This window comes from Chrysoperla carnea, chromosome 2 (assembly GCF_905475395.1).
Source record: "Chrysoperla carnea chromosome 2, inChrCarn1.1, whole genome shotgun sequence".
Classification (NCBI taxonomy): Eukaryota; Metazoa; Arthropoda; class Insecta; order Neuroptera; family Chrysopidae; genus Chrysoperla; species Chrysoperla carnea.
The window spans coordinates 72,871,365-72,885,250 of NC_058338.1; the positions used below are offsets into that span (position 1 = coordinate 72,871,365).

The 13,886-nt window shown below is 29.9% G+C and overlaps 2 protein-coding genes across 3 annotated transcripts; one reads left to right on the plus strand and one right to left on the minus strand.

The window, feature by feature from the left end:
• Positions 1–600: 600 nt before the first annotated feature.
• On the minus strand, positions 601–8,168 carry LOC123292915 (zinc finger protein 83-like). The gene is made up of 10 exons (XM_044873629.1): positions 7,806–8,168; positions 7,637–7,741; positions 6,142–6,474; positions 5,495–5,617; positions 4,110–4,466; positions 3,460–3,589; positions 3,247–3,389; positions 2,445–2,568; positions 2,190–2,382; positions 601–762 (listed from the first exon to the last, which is right to left on the minus strand). Exons 1-10 carry the CDS (start codon positions 8,134–8,136, stop codon positions 601–603), a joined length of 2,001 nt encoding a protein of 666 aa, XP_044729564.1. The 5' UTR covers positions 8,137–8,168.
• A 938-nt stretch (positions 8,169–9,106) lies between these two features.
• Positions 9,107–12,032, plus strand: LOC123293176 (gastrula zinc finger protein XlCGF7.1-like). 2 transcript variants are annotated; one of them, XM_044873903.1, is made up of 6 exons: positions 9,671–9,744; positions 10,716–10,760; positions 10,825–10,950; positions 11,011–11,128; positions 11,594–11,786; positions 11,860–12,032. In XM_044873903.1, exons 1-6 carry the CDS (start codon positions 9,729–9,731, stop codon positions 12,019–12,021), a joined length of 660 nt encoding a protein of 219 aa, XP_044729838.1. In that variant the 5' UTR covers positions 9,671–9,728; the 3' UTR covers positions 12,022–12,032. The 2 variants fall into 2 exon arrangements, with proteins under 2 accessions (XP_044729839.1, XP_044729838.1); XM_044873904.1 differs by lacking the exons at positions 10,716–10,760; positions 10,825–10,950; positions 11,011–11,128; positions 11,594–11,786; positions 11,860–12,032 and adding exons at positions 9,107–9,452; positions 9,517–9,579; positions 9,835–10,628 and having other exon boundaries at positions 9,641–9,744.
• Positions 12,033–13,886: the final 1,854 nt, after the last annotated feature.

The window sequence follows — 13,886 nt, forward strand, 5'->3', positions numbered from 1 at the left end:
AAGAAATGTTCCTTATAAAAAAATAAACAACTTTTTTTGAAACATTTTTTCATGAACATCACTGTTAACCGTGAGAGCGCAAATTGTATAGTATGTATTATATGGATATATCACTTATGTATGTGTGAAATGTATGTGTAATATGACAGAGTAATCAACACTGCCTATACAAGGTATTTCAACAATTAACTCAGTCAACTGCTAGTTTTACATAATTTATTAAAATAAGTAGTAAATTTTATTTTTATTCCATTTCCGTTTAAAAAAATTCAATGTTGCTCACGTCACCACTGCTTCATTTCTTTGTTGGGGAGACCTGAACTATTATTTTGGCATATTTCCAGATGAGTTGAATGGTTATGTTGTCGTTCGTAATCTTAACTCTTAGTTAATATGGAATTTTTATGCAGGATAGTTTAGAACAAAAAAAAAAAGGAATATCTTTTGAGCGAGATATTATATTGCACACATTATTTTTTTAAATTAATAATATAAAAAATGTTTTACGAAACAATTAATATTAACTTCACATAATAAAACTTAAATTTTAACAAATAAAAATATACAAATGTTAAAAAAAAAAAAAATCATTAAGATCACTTAATTTGTAACAAATGGATACCGATGTTGATTCTGTATTGAAAAATTACGTAAACCATGTTTACCTTTCAAATGTTTTATGAAATTTGAATCGTTTGCAAAGAAATGATTACACTCAAGACATGAATATGGACGTTCACCAGTATGCTGTCGTAAATGTGTCTGTAAAAAAGATTTCAATTTATATCATGGTCCACGAAAAAACATTATAAATAGTGGGGTAAATCTACCGGATTTTAATAATCAATTCGGAAAATTTTGAGAGAAGTCTAGTTTTTTTTAAATAGTTTTCTTTCGTTGTAATTAACGGTTTTGGGAAAAATTATTTCTACATTGTTTTCTTTGGTGCCGTTTTCTTGAATATCTCTGCTTCTATTGAACGGATTGAGGTGAAAAAAAAAGAATTGTTTGTTAAGAATTTCTGCTTCGACCTTGCCTGCTATCGATCCTTGAAAATAGCAAAATAACTTAAAATAAAATCTCAAGAAAACCACAGTAACCTCATATTTTCAACTTTCTCTAATAACTTTTCGAAAAATGAAGGAAATGAGTTGAAATTCTGGAAAAAGGTGTAACTGATGATCATAAAAATTTTAGCCCGATGCATAACCACAATTTTGAGAAAAATGAATTCTTCTGAAAAATTTCAACAGCTCGTATAAATCAGGCAAATCATCGGATTTTAACTTTTTCTTTTTAATTGCATTTTTTTTTATGTAGGTACTTTCGGATAGGACAACGGTTTTTTTTTCAAATACTGATTATGAGCCGAAACATTACAAAACAAAAATGCAAAACATTTGAAAAAATCCAAATTTGCTACAAGGTACAACAATTGAAAATTTCCAATTAAATTAAAATCCAATGCCTGGCCTGACCTGTGCGAGCTGTTGAAATTTTTCAGAAAATTTTTTTGTTTTTCTCAAAATGGAAGTTATGTATCGGGCTAAAATTTACCACACTTTTTTATGATCATAAGTTACATCTTTTTCCAAAATTTTAACTCAATTTCTTCATTTTTCGAAAAGTTATCATAGAAAGTTGAAAATATGAAACTACTGTGGTTTTCTTGCGATTTTGAGATTATTTTCAGGATTCGATAGCAAGTAAGGTCGATGCAAAATTCATAAAAAACATTTATTTATTTTTATTCACCTCAATCCGTTCAATAGAAGCAGAGATATTCATGAAAACGTCAATAAAGAAAACAATGTAGAGATAAATTGTTACCAAACCTTTTTTTACAACGAAAGAAATCTATTTAAAAAAATTAGCCTTCTCCCAAAATTTTCCGAATTGATTATCAAAATGCCATGGATTTACCCCACTAAAAGGAGAAATCACGTAATGATAAATGAAAACGGTGAAGCTATCTTTTATCACTAGGTAATGTTCATGAATTAGCAATTTAATGTATTATTTTATTAAATAAGTTTTTATTAATAATAATCAGGGGATACATGCGATACAAACAATTCCTGTTTGGCAAACAGGAATTAATTTATTAAAATTTGTTAAACCGAAGTTGTTTGTCAAACATTTTAATCAAACGTACTTGTTGCTGCCTGTTATAGAAAAAAAAAACATACCTTAAGATAATATTTTTGTCGAAAACGTTTCTTACAATAACTACATTCGTATGGCAATTCTTCAACATGTATTGAAGCGTGTACAGTCAATTGAGCACGTAAACTAAATTTCTTTCCACATACTTCACATTCATAACGTTTTTCACCCGTATGAACAAATTTATGTCGTTTTAATCCGGCTGCACTCTTAAATCTGAATAAAAATGTTAAAAAAAATTAAACCTCTTATTCGATTTGAGACATAAAAGTACATACATTTTTGGACATTCATCACATTTTAATGTCATATCAATATGTGAATTTAAATGTGAGGCCAGCTGATGTTTATTTTTAAATACTTTTCCACATTGATCGCAAATGGATTCTTTTTCTTTTTCCTCTAAAAATAAAAACAGATATCGGATTGATACAATCAAGTATGAAAACTTCTTCAAAACTATCTACCAGTTATCAAGCTTTCATACTTGATTCTTTATGTTTCTTAAAATTTAAGCTACAATTAAAAAAATCAAGATCCGGTGAAGCGATCCACTCAATCAGTACGCCGTACGCGTCGGTTTTTTCAAACGAAAATTTTCGTTTTGTTGAGTATTGCCAGATTTTTTAAACTTTTTTTTGCCAGTCAAGCCGCACTTCGAAATGTATGCATCAGCAAATAATACAGTGGACCTAATTAAGGTTTCAGTTTTCTGACAGGGAAAGGATGCAAAGAACTTGCTGAAATAAGAAAGACCCCTATTACCTGCGTCTGGGATTTCACGGAGTTTGTCTTTTGATAGGACAATTTCATACTACCACCTTCATAACTTAAGGGGGAACAGGGGTCTGAAAGTTTTTAAAGTGAGCCGTGAGCTTTCTGCCTTGCTTTTTGGCCCCGACAGAATCTTTGTCAGAAGTTTCTTTCATTTACTTATAGCAACACATTAAGTTGCAGGGATTTGCTAAAGTATGACAAAGAAGATCTACAGATCTAGATACATCGACCCTATTTGCCATACTTCTCTTATTGTTTATAACTATTATAAATACAGACAAAGAAAGGTATTATTTCACTTACTTTCATGTACTAAATATTGATGCTTTTCATAATTTTCAAGGCTAACGAATTTCTTATCACAAATATCACATTTAAATTTGTATTTTTCTTCCGGTGGAATGTGAGCTTTTAAATGAAATTGTAATGCTACGTGATTTTTACAACTGGAAACAAAAATACAAATCACACGTTTTTATCATCAATTTCGAGGTAAAATTTTCAATGAAAACTTACATTTTATCACATTGGTTACATTTAACGCCATTTTCTGTCGTAGATTTTAAATGTGTTAACGAATGCGCTACTAAATGATTTTTTAATGTAAATTTCTTTCCACATTTGTCACAAGCAAATTTTTTGATTCCTAATTATTAAAAATTAAAAAAAAAGAATATTATTTAAAAAAAATGCAATTATGTATCTTTCAAATTGAAATAACTGCGTCTACATTATGACGATAATGTAGACGTAGTTAAGCATACTTCAAGCAGGAAAGCAGGAAAAATTTTGAAGGAACAATATAAGCATTTTTTGAGTAATTATTAGTTTTATACTTTCCAGTTTATTTCTCTAGCACATTTTTAATTAAGAAAAGAAAAAGAAATCTGATTTAATTTTCAATTGAAAGATAAGTTTCTATGATATCGACTGAAATTCGGACAATCACAAGATAACATGATTATGAACGGCGCAAACGACTTTTGGTGTTCCAAAAAATCAAATTAGCAAGAGTGTTGACACTAAGGAGTTTCATGTATCAAGATAGAATATATGGGAGAGGGTATGAGTGATCCGCCAAGGTTAATCTTGGTTATAATGTTTTGGAAGGCGCTTATTAGAAAATAAAAGGCTATGATTACATTTTCAAATAATTATTCACCAACCTGAATGAATTAATAAATGTGCCCGGTAATTAGCACTATGATTAAATTCCTTCGAACATTTATCACATTTAAATGTAGATCGATTCTTTTTAGATGTAATACCATGTGCTTCTTTCAAATGTTTCTCATATTCTTCGTTATTATCAAATGTTTCACAACAATCGTTACAATTATATTCAGGATTTTTAATCTCATGAACGTTTTTTATATGTTTTTGTAGAATATGTTGATTATGGAAATATTCATCACATTTTTCACATTTCCATTTCGATTTAAATTCTGGTTGCATCTCATTTGTTGTTGTTGAAGTTTCCATATCATATTTTTCATCAATATCATTTAGTTTCATTTCGTTTTCTAAATAAAATTAAAATTTTGTCGAATAATTTGATTTTGAATATTAATATGTACCGGGTGTCTAGAAAATTGCCAGATTTATATAAATTCTTTTCACCTATTGCTAAAGTCGTTGCTAGCTAGTAAAAACCGTGGAAATAGCTTTTAGAACCATAGAAAAAAATTCAAAATATTTTTAGAATGGCTACCAATTTCTAAGAATGTTTGACATTTTATCATATTTTTCAGGGATTTTATTGATCTGAGATGTTTAAATACAGATTGATTCAGTTTTCGAACAACAAGTGAAGCAAATGACCATTAAACACAAAAAATTCAAATAATAGCTTCCGTGGAAATCATAATCGAATCGAAACCGTAGATATTAACCCGTGTTATCATTTAGCTCAATGCGGTGCCTGGTAGCTTGGTTAGAAATAATAATAAAACAGAAAAGGGGTACCACAAATGGGTTCCTAGCACCTATACCAAGAAGTCCTCTGTGCCCTCCTTGAGCCTATCACTCGTAGGCGAAATGTCTTCGAGTAAGGGATGATGCTATTTTAAGCCGATATCTCTTCCAGGATTGATAATTTCAGACCCAAACATTCTGAATATGAATACCTGCAGATTTCTACAGGTTCAATTATCTTGTATGGAAGTTTCATCGTCCTCCATACAGGCCCTACAAGTGAGATCATCAGAAATCCCCATGTTATGAAGGTGATAGTTCAATCAACAGTGTCCTGTCAAGAGTCCCATCACCTTTCTCAACTGCGCCTTAATGGTGGCTTGGTTAATAAAATGATCCAGAAGCTTGGTAGTTTAAAAAAATCACTGAGTTAGTTCTGATATTAAAATGCATCTGGATATCTTCAATAGTTTATGCACCTATATATACGAAATAATTTAGTATGTTCTGTTGATATGTGAGCACTTGCATCCAGACTTCATACTCCTTCTTATTTACCCCTGATCCTAACATCCCTACAATTAAGCAATTCGAAACTTTGGGCAATCTAGACACCCTAGTATTGTATAATTTATACCTTCATCAGTTTTAGAATCGCTTTCCGTTATTTGTTTTGAACATACCGTAATTTTATGCACTTCTTTATGTCGTTTTAATCGAAACTTTTTACCACAAATTTCACATTCGAATGGCTTAATACCTGGAAATGAAATATTTACATGATAGTCAAATTCAATGATAGCCAAAATAGATCTCTAGCGTCAGGCGTAGTATTTGACAATAATTTAAGAAGAGCTGAAAATTTGAGAGGTTATTATCAGGATCGTTTTTCGAAAATTTTCAAAGGCGTGGTAGCATTACTAGGCCTAGAAAATTTTTAAAATTGGTGACTAGTCATTAAGCACGTTATTAAAATTAGAAGATAGTTGAATAATTGTTCCGAAACTCGAAAAAGCGAGATGTTCTTAAATTTACAAAACTTCAAGGTGTTAAACTACAGGTATTCTGCTTTTTTTTGTAATATCGAGCAAATGATTTTTGATTTTTTATTTGAATATAAAAAAATTCTCAAAGAATTTTCCAGGCCCCCTGAAAATGAATTTCCTGGAAATGAAAATGATCGTAAACTGGAAAAGTTGTCTCTGGATATAGCATCTAGGATTTCCAATCGTTCTGAAATGACCGTAAAATATTATGTCTGATTCTAGACCTAAATATACATACCTAAATGTAAATTACGATGTGCCTTAATGTTCGTGGAATTATAAAATTGTTTTCCACAAAATTCACATGGATAAACTTTACGTTTCTTTCCAACATGTTCATGATTTTCAAACTCTTGTAAATTATTAAATAATGCATTACATACAGTACATACGTATTCAGGTTCAGCATTATGTATTAATTGAAAATGATCCTGTAAACTTTCAGGACTCCGTACCATATAATCACATTTGTAACATTTATATTGCATACGTTTACGTTTTTTATTGTCGTTATTTAACGGTACTTTTTCATCGAATTTTTCAATTTTTTTAATATCTTTTGATTCAATATCTAAATTTGTTGTTTGAAAAAAAAAAAAGAAAGTATTATACCCCAATAACCAGACCAAAAAAAAGTAGTAGCCCTGGGCCCGTGACAGTAAAACTGCACTTACACGGATTTCAAAATTTCGCATATGAATCAATACTATTTAATGATAGATATAATATGGAGTAGGTGTACCAGGGTTTATCTTGGCAGAAATATTTTTTCTCAGGGCTAGCTTGTCAAACAATCTCAATGACAGATTATAGTTTTTAATTTAAAACAGATTTGCAAATCTCTGAAACTTGTTTACCATTTTAGTTCTCTGAATGTGTCTCTGCCCAAGTGGCTCTACACGTTATATTCGTGTAGGGCCATCTATTAGTTTTGATAATAATTTATCCACTTCAATGGTTGTTGGGGAAACAATATATTATATATTTTTAAATAAATAAACAAGACGTCTTTCAAAATTCGCTTGCATGTAGTTAAAATTCGTTAAGTTTTTTCGAATGTATTCTAAATTGATTGCGTTTATTAACATTTTGTGGACCATTTGTGTAGTGACTTTATTTAAGTGTTTAGGCCGTTTTCATTGTGCCCCTGTTCATTAATTAATGTAATTTAGTTTAGGTCGTTTAAGGTGTGTTTATATTATTTTCTGATTTTTTTATGGTATGTACTGAGTTTATTTTAGTGTTTAGGTCTTGTTAATCATGTTGATTACCTTTAACTCGTGTTTATTTGTGATTATTATTGACTATTAACGAACTAAAATGGTTAGACATTTAACATACATAAGAGTAGTAAATATTTGTTAGTGTTAAATACTATTCTGTTTCAAATATTTCAATAAATTATTATTTTACTAATACTTGTTATTTTATTTAAAAAATTTTACTTTATTTTATAAGAAGACAAATAAATACAAAAAAAAAATTTTAAAAAATGAAACTGAATAGAAATAATTCAAATAGTACATAATTCCCGCCATTTTTTTTAAAATACTTTAAGTGCCTTTCTCAAGGGGGCTTTTGGGGCAACACCTGATGTTCAGTAGAGTTGCCTATCTATTTATGTAATAAATTATAATCTGTGATCTTAATCATATGATAGATTCTACCAATCATAAGAGATACTTTAATAAATTGTAGAATAATCGGATTTTTTTCATTTTCAATTAGCTTACCTGATTTATTATCGTTCGTTACAGTAGAATTTTCTGCCAGGGTATCAGAGTCACTTTCGTTGCCAAAATTACCCACATAATGGTCAAAGCTATCATAATCATTACCTATTTTACACAAAAAATTATAATTAACTTGAATAATATAAGCCGTTAAAAATAGTCTGTTTACCGTAATCATCTTCAGTTTTAACATAATTCGAATCAATTTCGTTACAATATAAGTTTGATTCATTTTCTAACTTAATATCTGAATTTGAAAGTGTTGATTGGAATTTTTGTTGAGTAGCTTTAACTTTAATACAGAATTGATCAAAATCGAATAAAACTTTACAGCATATTTTACAAGCTGTTGTTGGAAATTCATTAATTTCAGTAATTTTTATTTTTAAATATTGGAAAATTAGTAAATCCATTTGTTCATTCTTCAATTCTTTTACAGTTTTCAGTTGTGATAATGATAATTTTAAACCGCATAGTCGGCATACATTTTCTACTGACATTTTCTTATTCTTTGCAGAGTTTTCTTCAGAATTCTATTAGACTTTTTTTATTATTTTTGTTTAACAATAATCAAACATTTTTGACGGTTAGCAGAATAAGCTCGATAAATGTCAAATTATTGGGTGCATTCAAAATTTCCAAATAACAATTTCGTGTTTACTGTCACCTCTACCCTCCATATATTTTCATTAAAAAAAGGGACCTCGTTCTATTTCATCGGCTCATTTGGATTGATTATTATTTCAGAAATAAAAGTTCTGCTAATAAATTATAAAATCTCTCAAACGAACTGTTGTATGAGCACGGATCAAATGCGTTTTGGTTGTTATTTTGACAGTCTGTAATAAAAGTAGCGGTATAAACTGTATAACAGAAAAGTGAGTGTGCTTGAAATTATCTTTTTCAGTTATAAAAACTTGGATTTAGAGCCAACTACCACATTGACAGAAATATTTACAATCTGCTTTATTTATCTTTCAATCTCAAACCCATTACATTTTTTGAAAATTATTTCATTTAAATTCGTCGATAATCCGTTTTGATTGCATTTTCAAATAAATTGAGAATGCAATTGATTCATTCATGTAAGCGCGGTATACGTTTATAACAGGGGCCAACTATTGGAGTGATGTCCATAGAGTAAAATGCTCACATCACAAGAAAGAATAAGCTAAGTCATTATAATTACATTTTTTTCTTTCGATTATAACCGTGATTTTGCTTTGCCTTTCTCATTTTGTCGATTTTGATTAATTTTAAATTGCTTTAATAGATATCGTACAATCCAAAAATTTTTCAACAAGTTTCTATCCAATCCTGCCAAGAAATTAAACCTTTTATGGGCCTTAATTGTGAACGCACCCTGTGTCAAAAGTAATGACATATCACAGACTTATATTAAAAATAAAGCTTGTCACTGAATTATGTCGTAATTTGTGATACTGCGATGAAAATATATATTGAAAAATGTCTGAAAATCTATCTTTTTGTAGATTATGTGCAAAAAAATTTTCTGATACCATTTTAATTAAGATGAACAGTGAGAAATTCGTAAATTGTAACTTAGCTGAAAGAATTCATCAATATTTTATCATAAGTATAACAGAAAGTGATATTCTACCCAGAGATGTATGTAATAATTGTTGTCAAAAAGTACTCGAAACTTACGAGTTTCATCAAGATATTTTAAAAGCACAAGAGTTTCTAGAAAAAGAAACATTCCATCAAACTAAACTAGAAATAAAAGATGAAGACACAGATAAATTTTTCGAAGAATCTTATAATTCAATGCTCGATAGTAATAACTCATTCGCGGGTAATTAAACAATGTTTAAATTCTAAAAATGAAAATTAATTTTAATTTTCAAGTATTCTTCCAGAAGATTCATTAGACGGCGAGCCTTTAATTAAACGTGATGGACGAAAATCGACAGAATATAAAGGTACAAGTTTATAGTGGAGAAATGTTTTGTTGTAATATATTAAAATTAATTTTTTTCATAGGAAAAATAAAAACCAAAATCTTGTTTGATCAACTAAACAAAGAAACGGAAGGTAAATTTAAACATTCTACACTAAACGGTTTATTAGTATGGAATGTATTTTTAGTAAGTGTTTACTGTAAACAAAAAATTTTTTTAAAAATGTTTATTTTCTATGAATTTTAAATTTTTCTGCACCTCTATATTAATTAATAGGAGATTAAACATAGTTTCAAGTTTGACAAATACATAAGCGGGGAAAAACAAAAAGCAAATATTAATTTTATATTATCTTCAAAATATCTCAAAAAGAAAAACACTAAGTACTTACAGCTGGGAAAATAATATCTTTAAAAAATCTTATTTACTTCAATGGAAATCTAGAGTAATAGAAAGTATGCATACAATCCTAGAAACTTGCCAGGCAGCAATCTGAAACACCAGACGAAATTAATGGTGTCTGATACATCTGTTCAGGGGAATTTTTAAACAATCTTGACGTCTTCAATCTCATATGAGTCACTGTAATTATTAAGCCAAACTGTTTATAATGATTAATAATTAATGATTTCCAATTCTCATTTTTGGTAATGATATCTGGCCAGCATTGTAGTCGTGTCACTGGGGGATATAAGAACAACTCTTTTTTACGGCATGGCGCCAAAATACATACTGAAAGGAGCAGAGATTCTGTTAGCAGACACATTGCCTAATATTCATGCAAATATTTTGAGCAATCGGACAAATCGGACCTCATTTGTGAAAAATTATGGTCTAGAAATAAAGGCAGCGATTTTTTAAGCCTGTGTTAAAATATTCTCAAATTTGTAGTAAAAAAAAAAGAAATTTCCTCAGAATGTTTGGGTCTTTAGATCCAAATTTTTGGATCTAATTATCCTAGGAGCAATTCATATCTTAACGAGAGTTATTCCTACTTCTCGGTGAGTATATAGATCCTAACAGGTCTGGAAGGTCTTGCTAATTACTATTATTTGTAGTATCCTTTGCACAAAATTTATATTTAAGTGTTTATAAAAATTTTAGTAAATTTTTTTTAATAAAATATAGATATCGATTAACTTTAATTTTTCTTTTAGAAAACATAAAAAATGAATCGATAAATGAAGAAATAACTTTTAACGGTAAAGTTTTAATCTTTAAATAATTTTAAATTTATTAGAAATACAAATTTACTAATTTCCATAGGACATATAACCAAGAAACGTAAGAAAAGGAAAAAAATGTTTGCAGGCAAAAAATGCATTTCCAGTTCTGAAGAACTTCTAGTGAATCAAGAACTGAGAAATGTTATTTTATGTGAAGGTGAAGATGGTAAGTGAATGGTTCATAAAATTTTATCGTTATTTATAGAAATTATGTTTTTACTTCCAGAACCGTCTTATGTGTGCCATATTTGTGGAAAATTTTATATAAGTCAATCAGGTTTAAGTTCACATTTAAAGTGTCATAATGGCGAAAAACTTTTTCAGTGTAACATATGTCCAAAACAGTAAGTTTGTAACAAATTTACTTTCAAAAAAGGTTTTTTTTCAGCAGGTGAAAATTCATTAGGGTAATGACAATAATATTAGGCAATTAGTCAATCCACTTACCTGAATGGATGTATCCTGGTTAAGCTTATCTAAGTTCTAATATAAGCAAAGAAAGTTAGATATTTTTAACGAAATCAAAGCCTACACAGAACGTTTAAATCTTAGCTTTTGGAATGTTTCCCGAGACAATTGAGCTCAAAATTTCGTAGTCAAACGTAGTTTTAGATTTTTTTCCACAATATCGTCTATTGTTTTTACTAGGGGTTGGTGGCCTTTTGTATCACGGGGCCCTGGGCTGTAGATCAAAAAGACCTTAAAATAAAAAAAGTAAATCTGCCCCCAGGTTGCAAACTCTTGTTTGTAAACGTAGCCGCTTTAATACTTTTTTATGCCTAGGTAATAAATTTTAATATTGTTTTTAGATACAAATACATAACTTCATTACAAGAACATAAATTATGCCATACAAATTTGCGACCACATATATGTCCCGTATGTGGACTTACATTCCGTACCAAACGAACATTGGATCGACATTCCCTAGTCCATAACGAAATACTAAATTATCAATGTACATTTTGTCCAAAACGATTTAAAAAGAAATATTCTTTGACGGTAAAATTAAAATATATCCAAAAAAAAAAAATTTTGTTAAAAAATTTAAGAAATTTGTTGTTTTTAATTTCAGATACATTTACGTCTGCATACTGGTGAACGTCCATATTCTTGTACAGAGTGTAATCATTTCTTTGCAAATGATTCAAATTTTATAAAACATTTAAAGGGTCGACATGGTTTACAGAATGTTTCCATTGTTAAAAAACGTCAATATCCAAATGATTTTGAATAAAAAGAAAAATATATACAACTAAAAAATAAAAAGAAAAAATATATTTCAAATTAATTAATATATAATGAAATTTTTTTTAAATATTATATCAATAAATATTATATATTTTATTAATATTGAATTTTAGTTAGAGACTTCCTTTGCAAGACAACAAGAAACCCTTATTTAGATTTTATTAAAATTAGGGAGAAAATTTTGCCCTAACCAGTTACGAACATGAGCTAATTTTATTCCCTTAGTTGTGTTTTAAATAAAAAATTGAAGGTCAACTTTCTCATTTATAGTCTTATTCTATCCTTACCTTTTAGGATCTTAGTTGACTATTAAAACAACCCGGAGAACTAGGTCCAATATATCTGATAAAAAAACAAGATGCCCCCCCCCCCATCAAATTCTGCTTAATTAATTTTGTGATTGGTTAGTACAAAACGAGCAATGAACCATAATAGATTAAAATGGTCCACCCTATGTACGGTATAAATTTAAAGCTGACTTATATTGATTGTACCCGGACTTATATTGATTGTACCATGTCTATACGGATGGGTCATGGGCCGGAGATCTATCTGGTGCGGGGGTTTATTGGTTTAGAACCAAGGAATCGATTCCTCTTGGTCAATATGCGACGTTTTTTCAATCGGAAATCTTCGCCTTGCTGAGAGGTGCCCAGATCTGTAACTCGAAAGTTTACAGTGGGGCATATATCAACTTCTTCACAAATAGTCAGGCCGCTCTTCGGGCTCTTGAAACGTCAAGATTTCAATCAAAGATAGTCTATGAAATCTTCGAGGAACTGAATCACCTAGTACTGAATAACAGTCAGGCTGATCTGGATTCCAGGATCACACTGGCGTTAAAGGGAATGAAGCAGCAGACTCGTTGGCACGAGAGGGGTCGTCTCAAACGCCCTTTTCACCTGAGCCTGTCATTCCCATAGCAAAATGCTCTGTAATTTACCGAATCAAAGAATGACTACGATAAGCCCATCTTGATTACTGGGACTTTGCGCAGGGCATGCGACAGGTCAAACTGTGTAGTATAACCACAGCTAAGCCATTCGACTGTGCTCGTCTGAAACTTACTAGAGCACAGTTGAGAAGGGTGGTGGGTACTCTTGACAGGACACTGTTGATTAATCTATCACCTTTATAACAAGGAGATCTCTAATGATTCCACCTGTAGAGCCTGTATAGAGGATGACGAAACTTTCATACATGTTATTTGCACCTGCAAAAAAAAATCTGCAGGGCGTTATACTCAGAATGTTCAGGTCCTAAACCTTCAATCCATCAATCCTGGGAGAGAAGCTGCGGGCTTTGTACGTGGCGTCTGGCCTCGACAAAATCCTTTAACTTCATCCGATTTTAATAGCGCTCCCTACCCGAAGACATCTCGTCTTCGGGTGACAGATCGTTCTTAAGGAGGGCATAGAGGAATCTTGGTCTAAGTGCTAGGTACCCACTTGCGGTACTTCTCTTTTGTTTTATTATTATAATGATTATAATTAGATAACAAAAAATATACGCTTTGTTTTATTAAAAAAATGTATTCACTAATTATTCACAAATTCACAATTACAATTTATTATTTTAAAATGCTATCTACATACAATGGAGTGCTCTTTAAAAACAATAATATTAATTCATGCATACATAAATTACATTACAAATTGAGAACCTTCCTCCTTTTTTATAAAAATTTACTAAATTAAAAAAAAAAATACTGTAATTATTCTAATAAAAATTTGTATCAATTTTCATAGTAAGTCCAGGTTTAGTTTAAAAATTAAAAAAAAAATTGTTTGAACTTTCGCGACAAGGCAATTAAATTACAAAATCTGAGTATTTTTACTATAATTATACTCT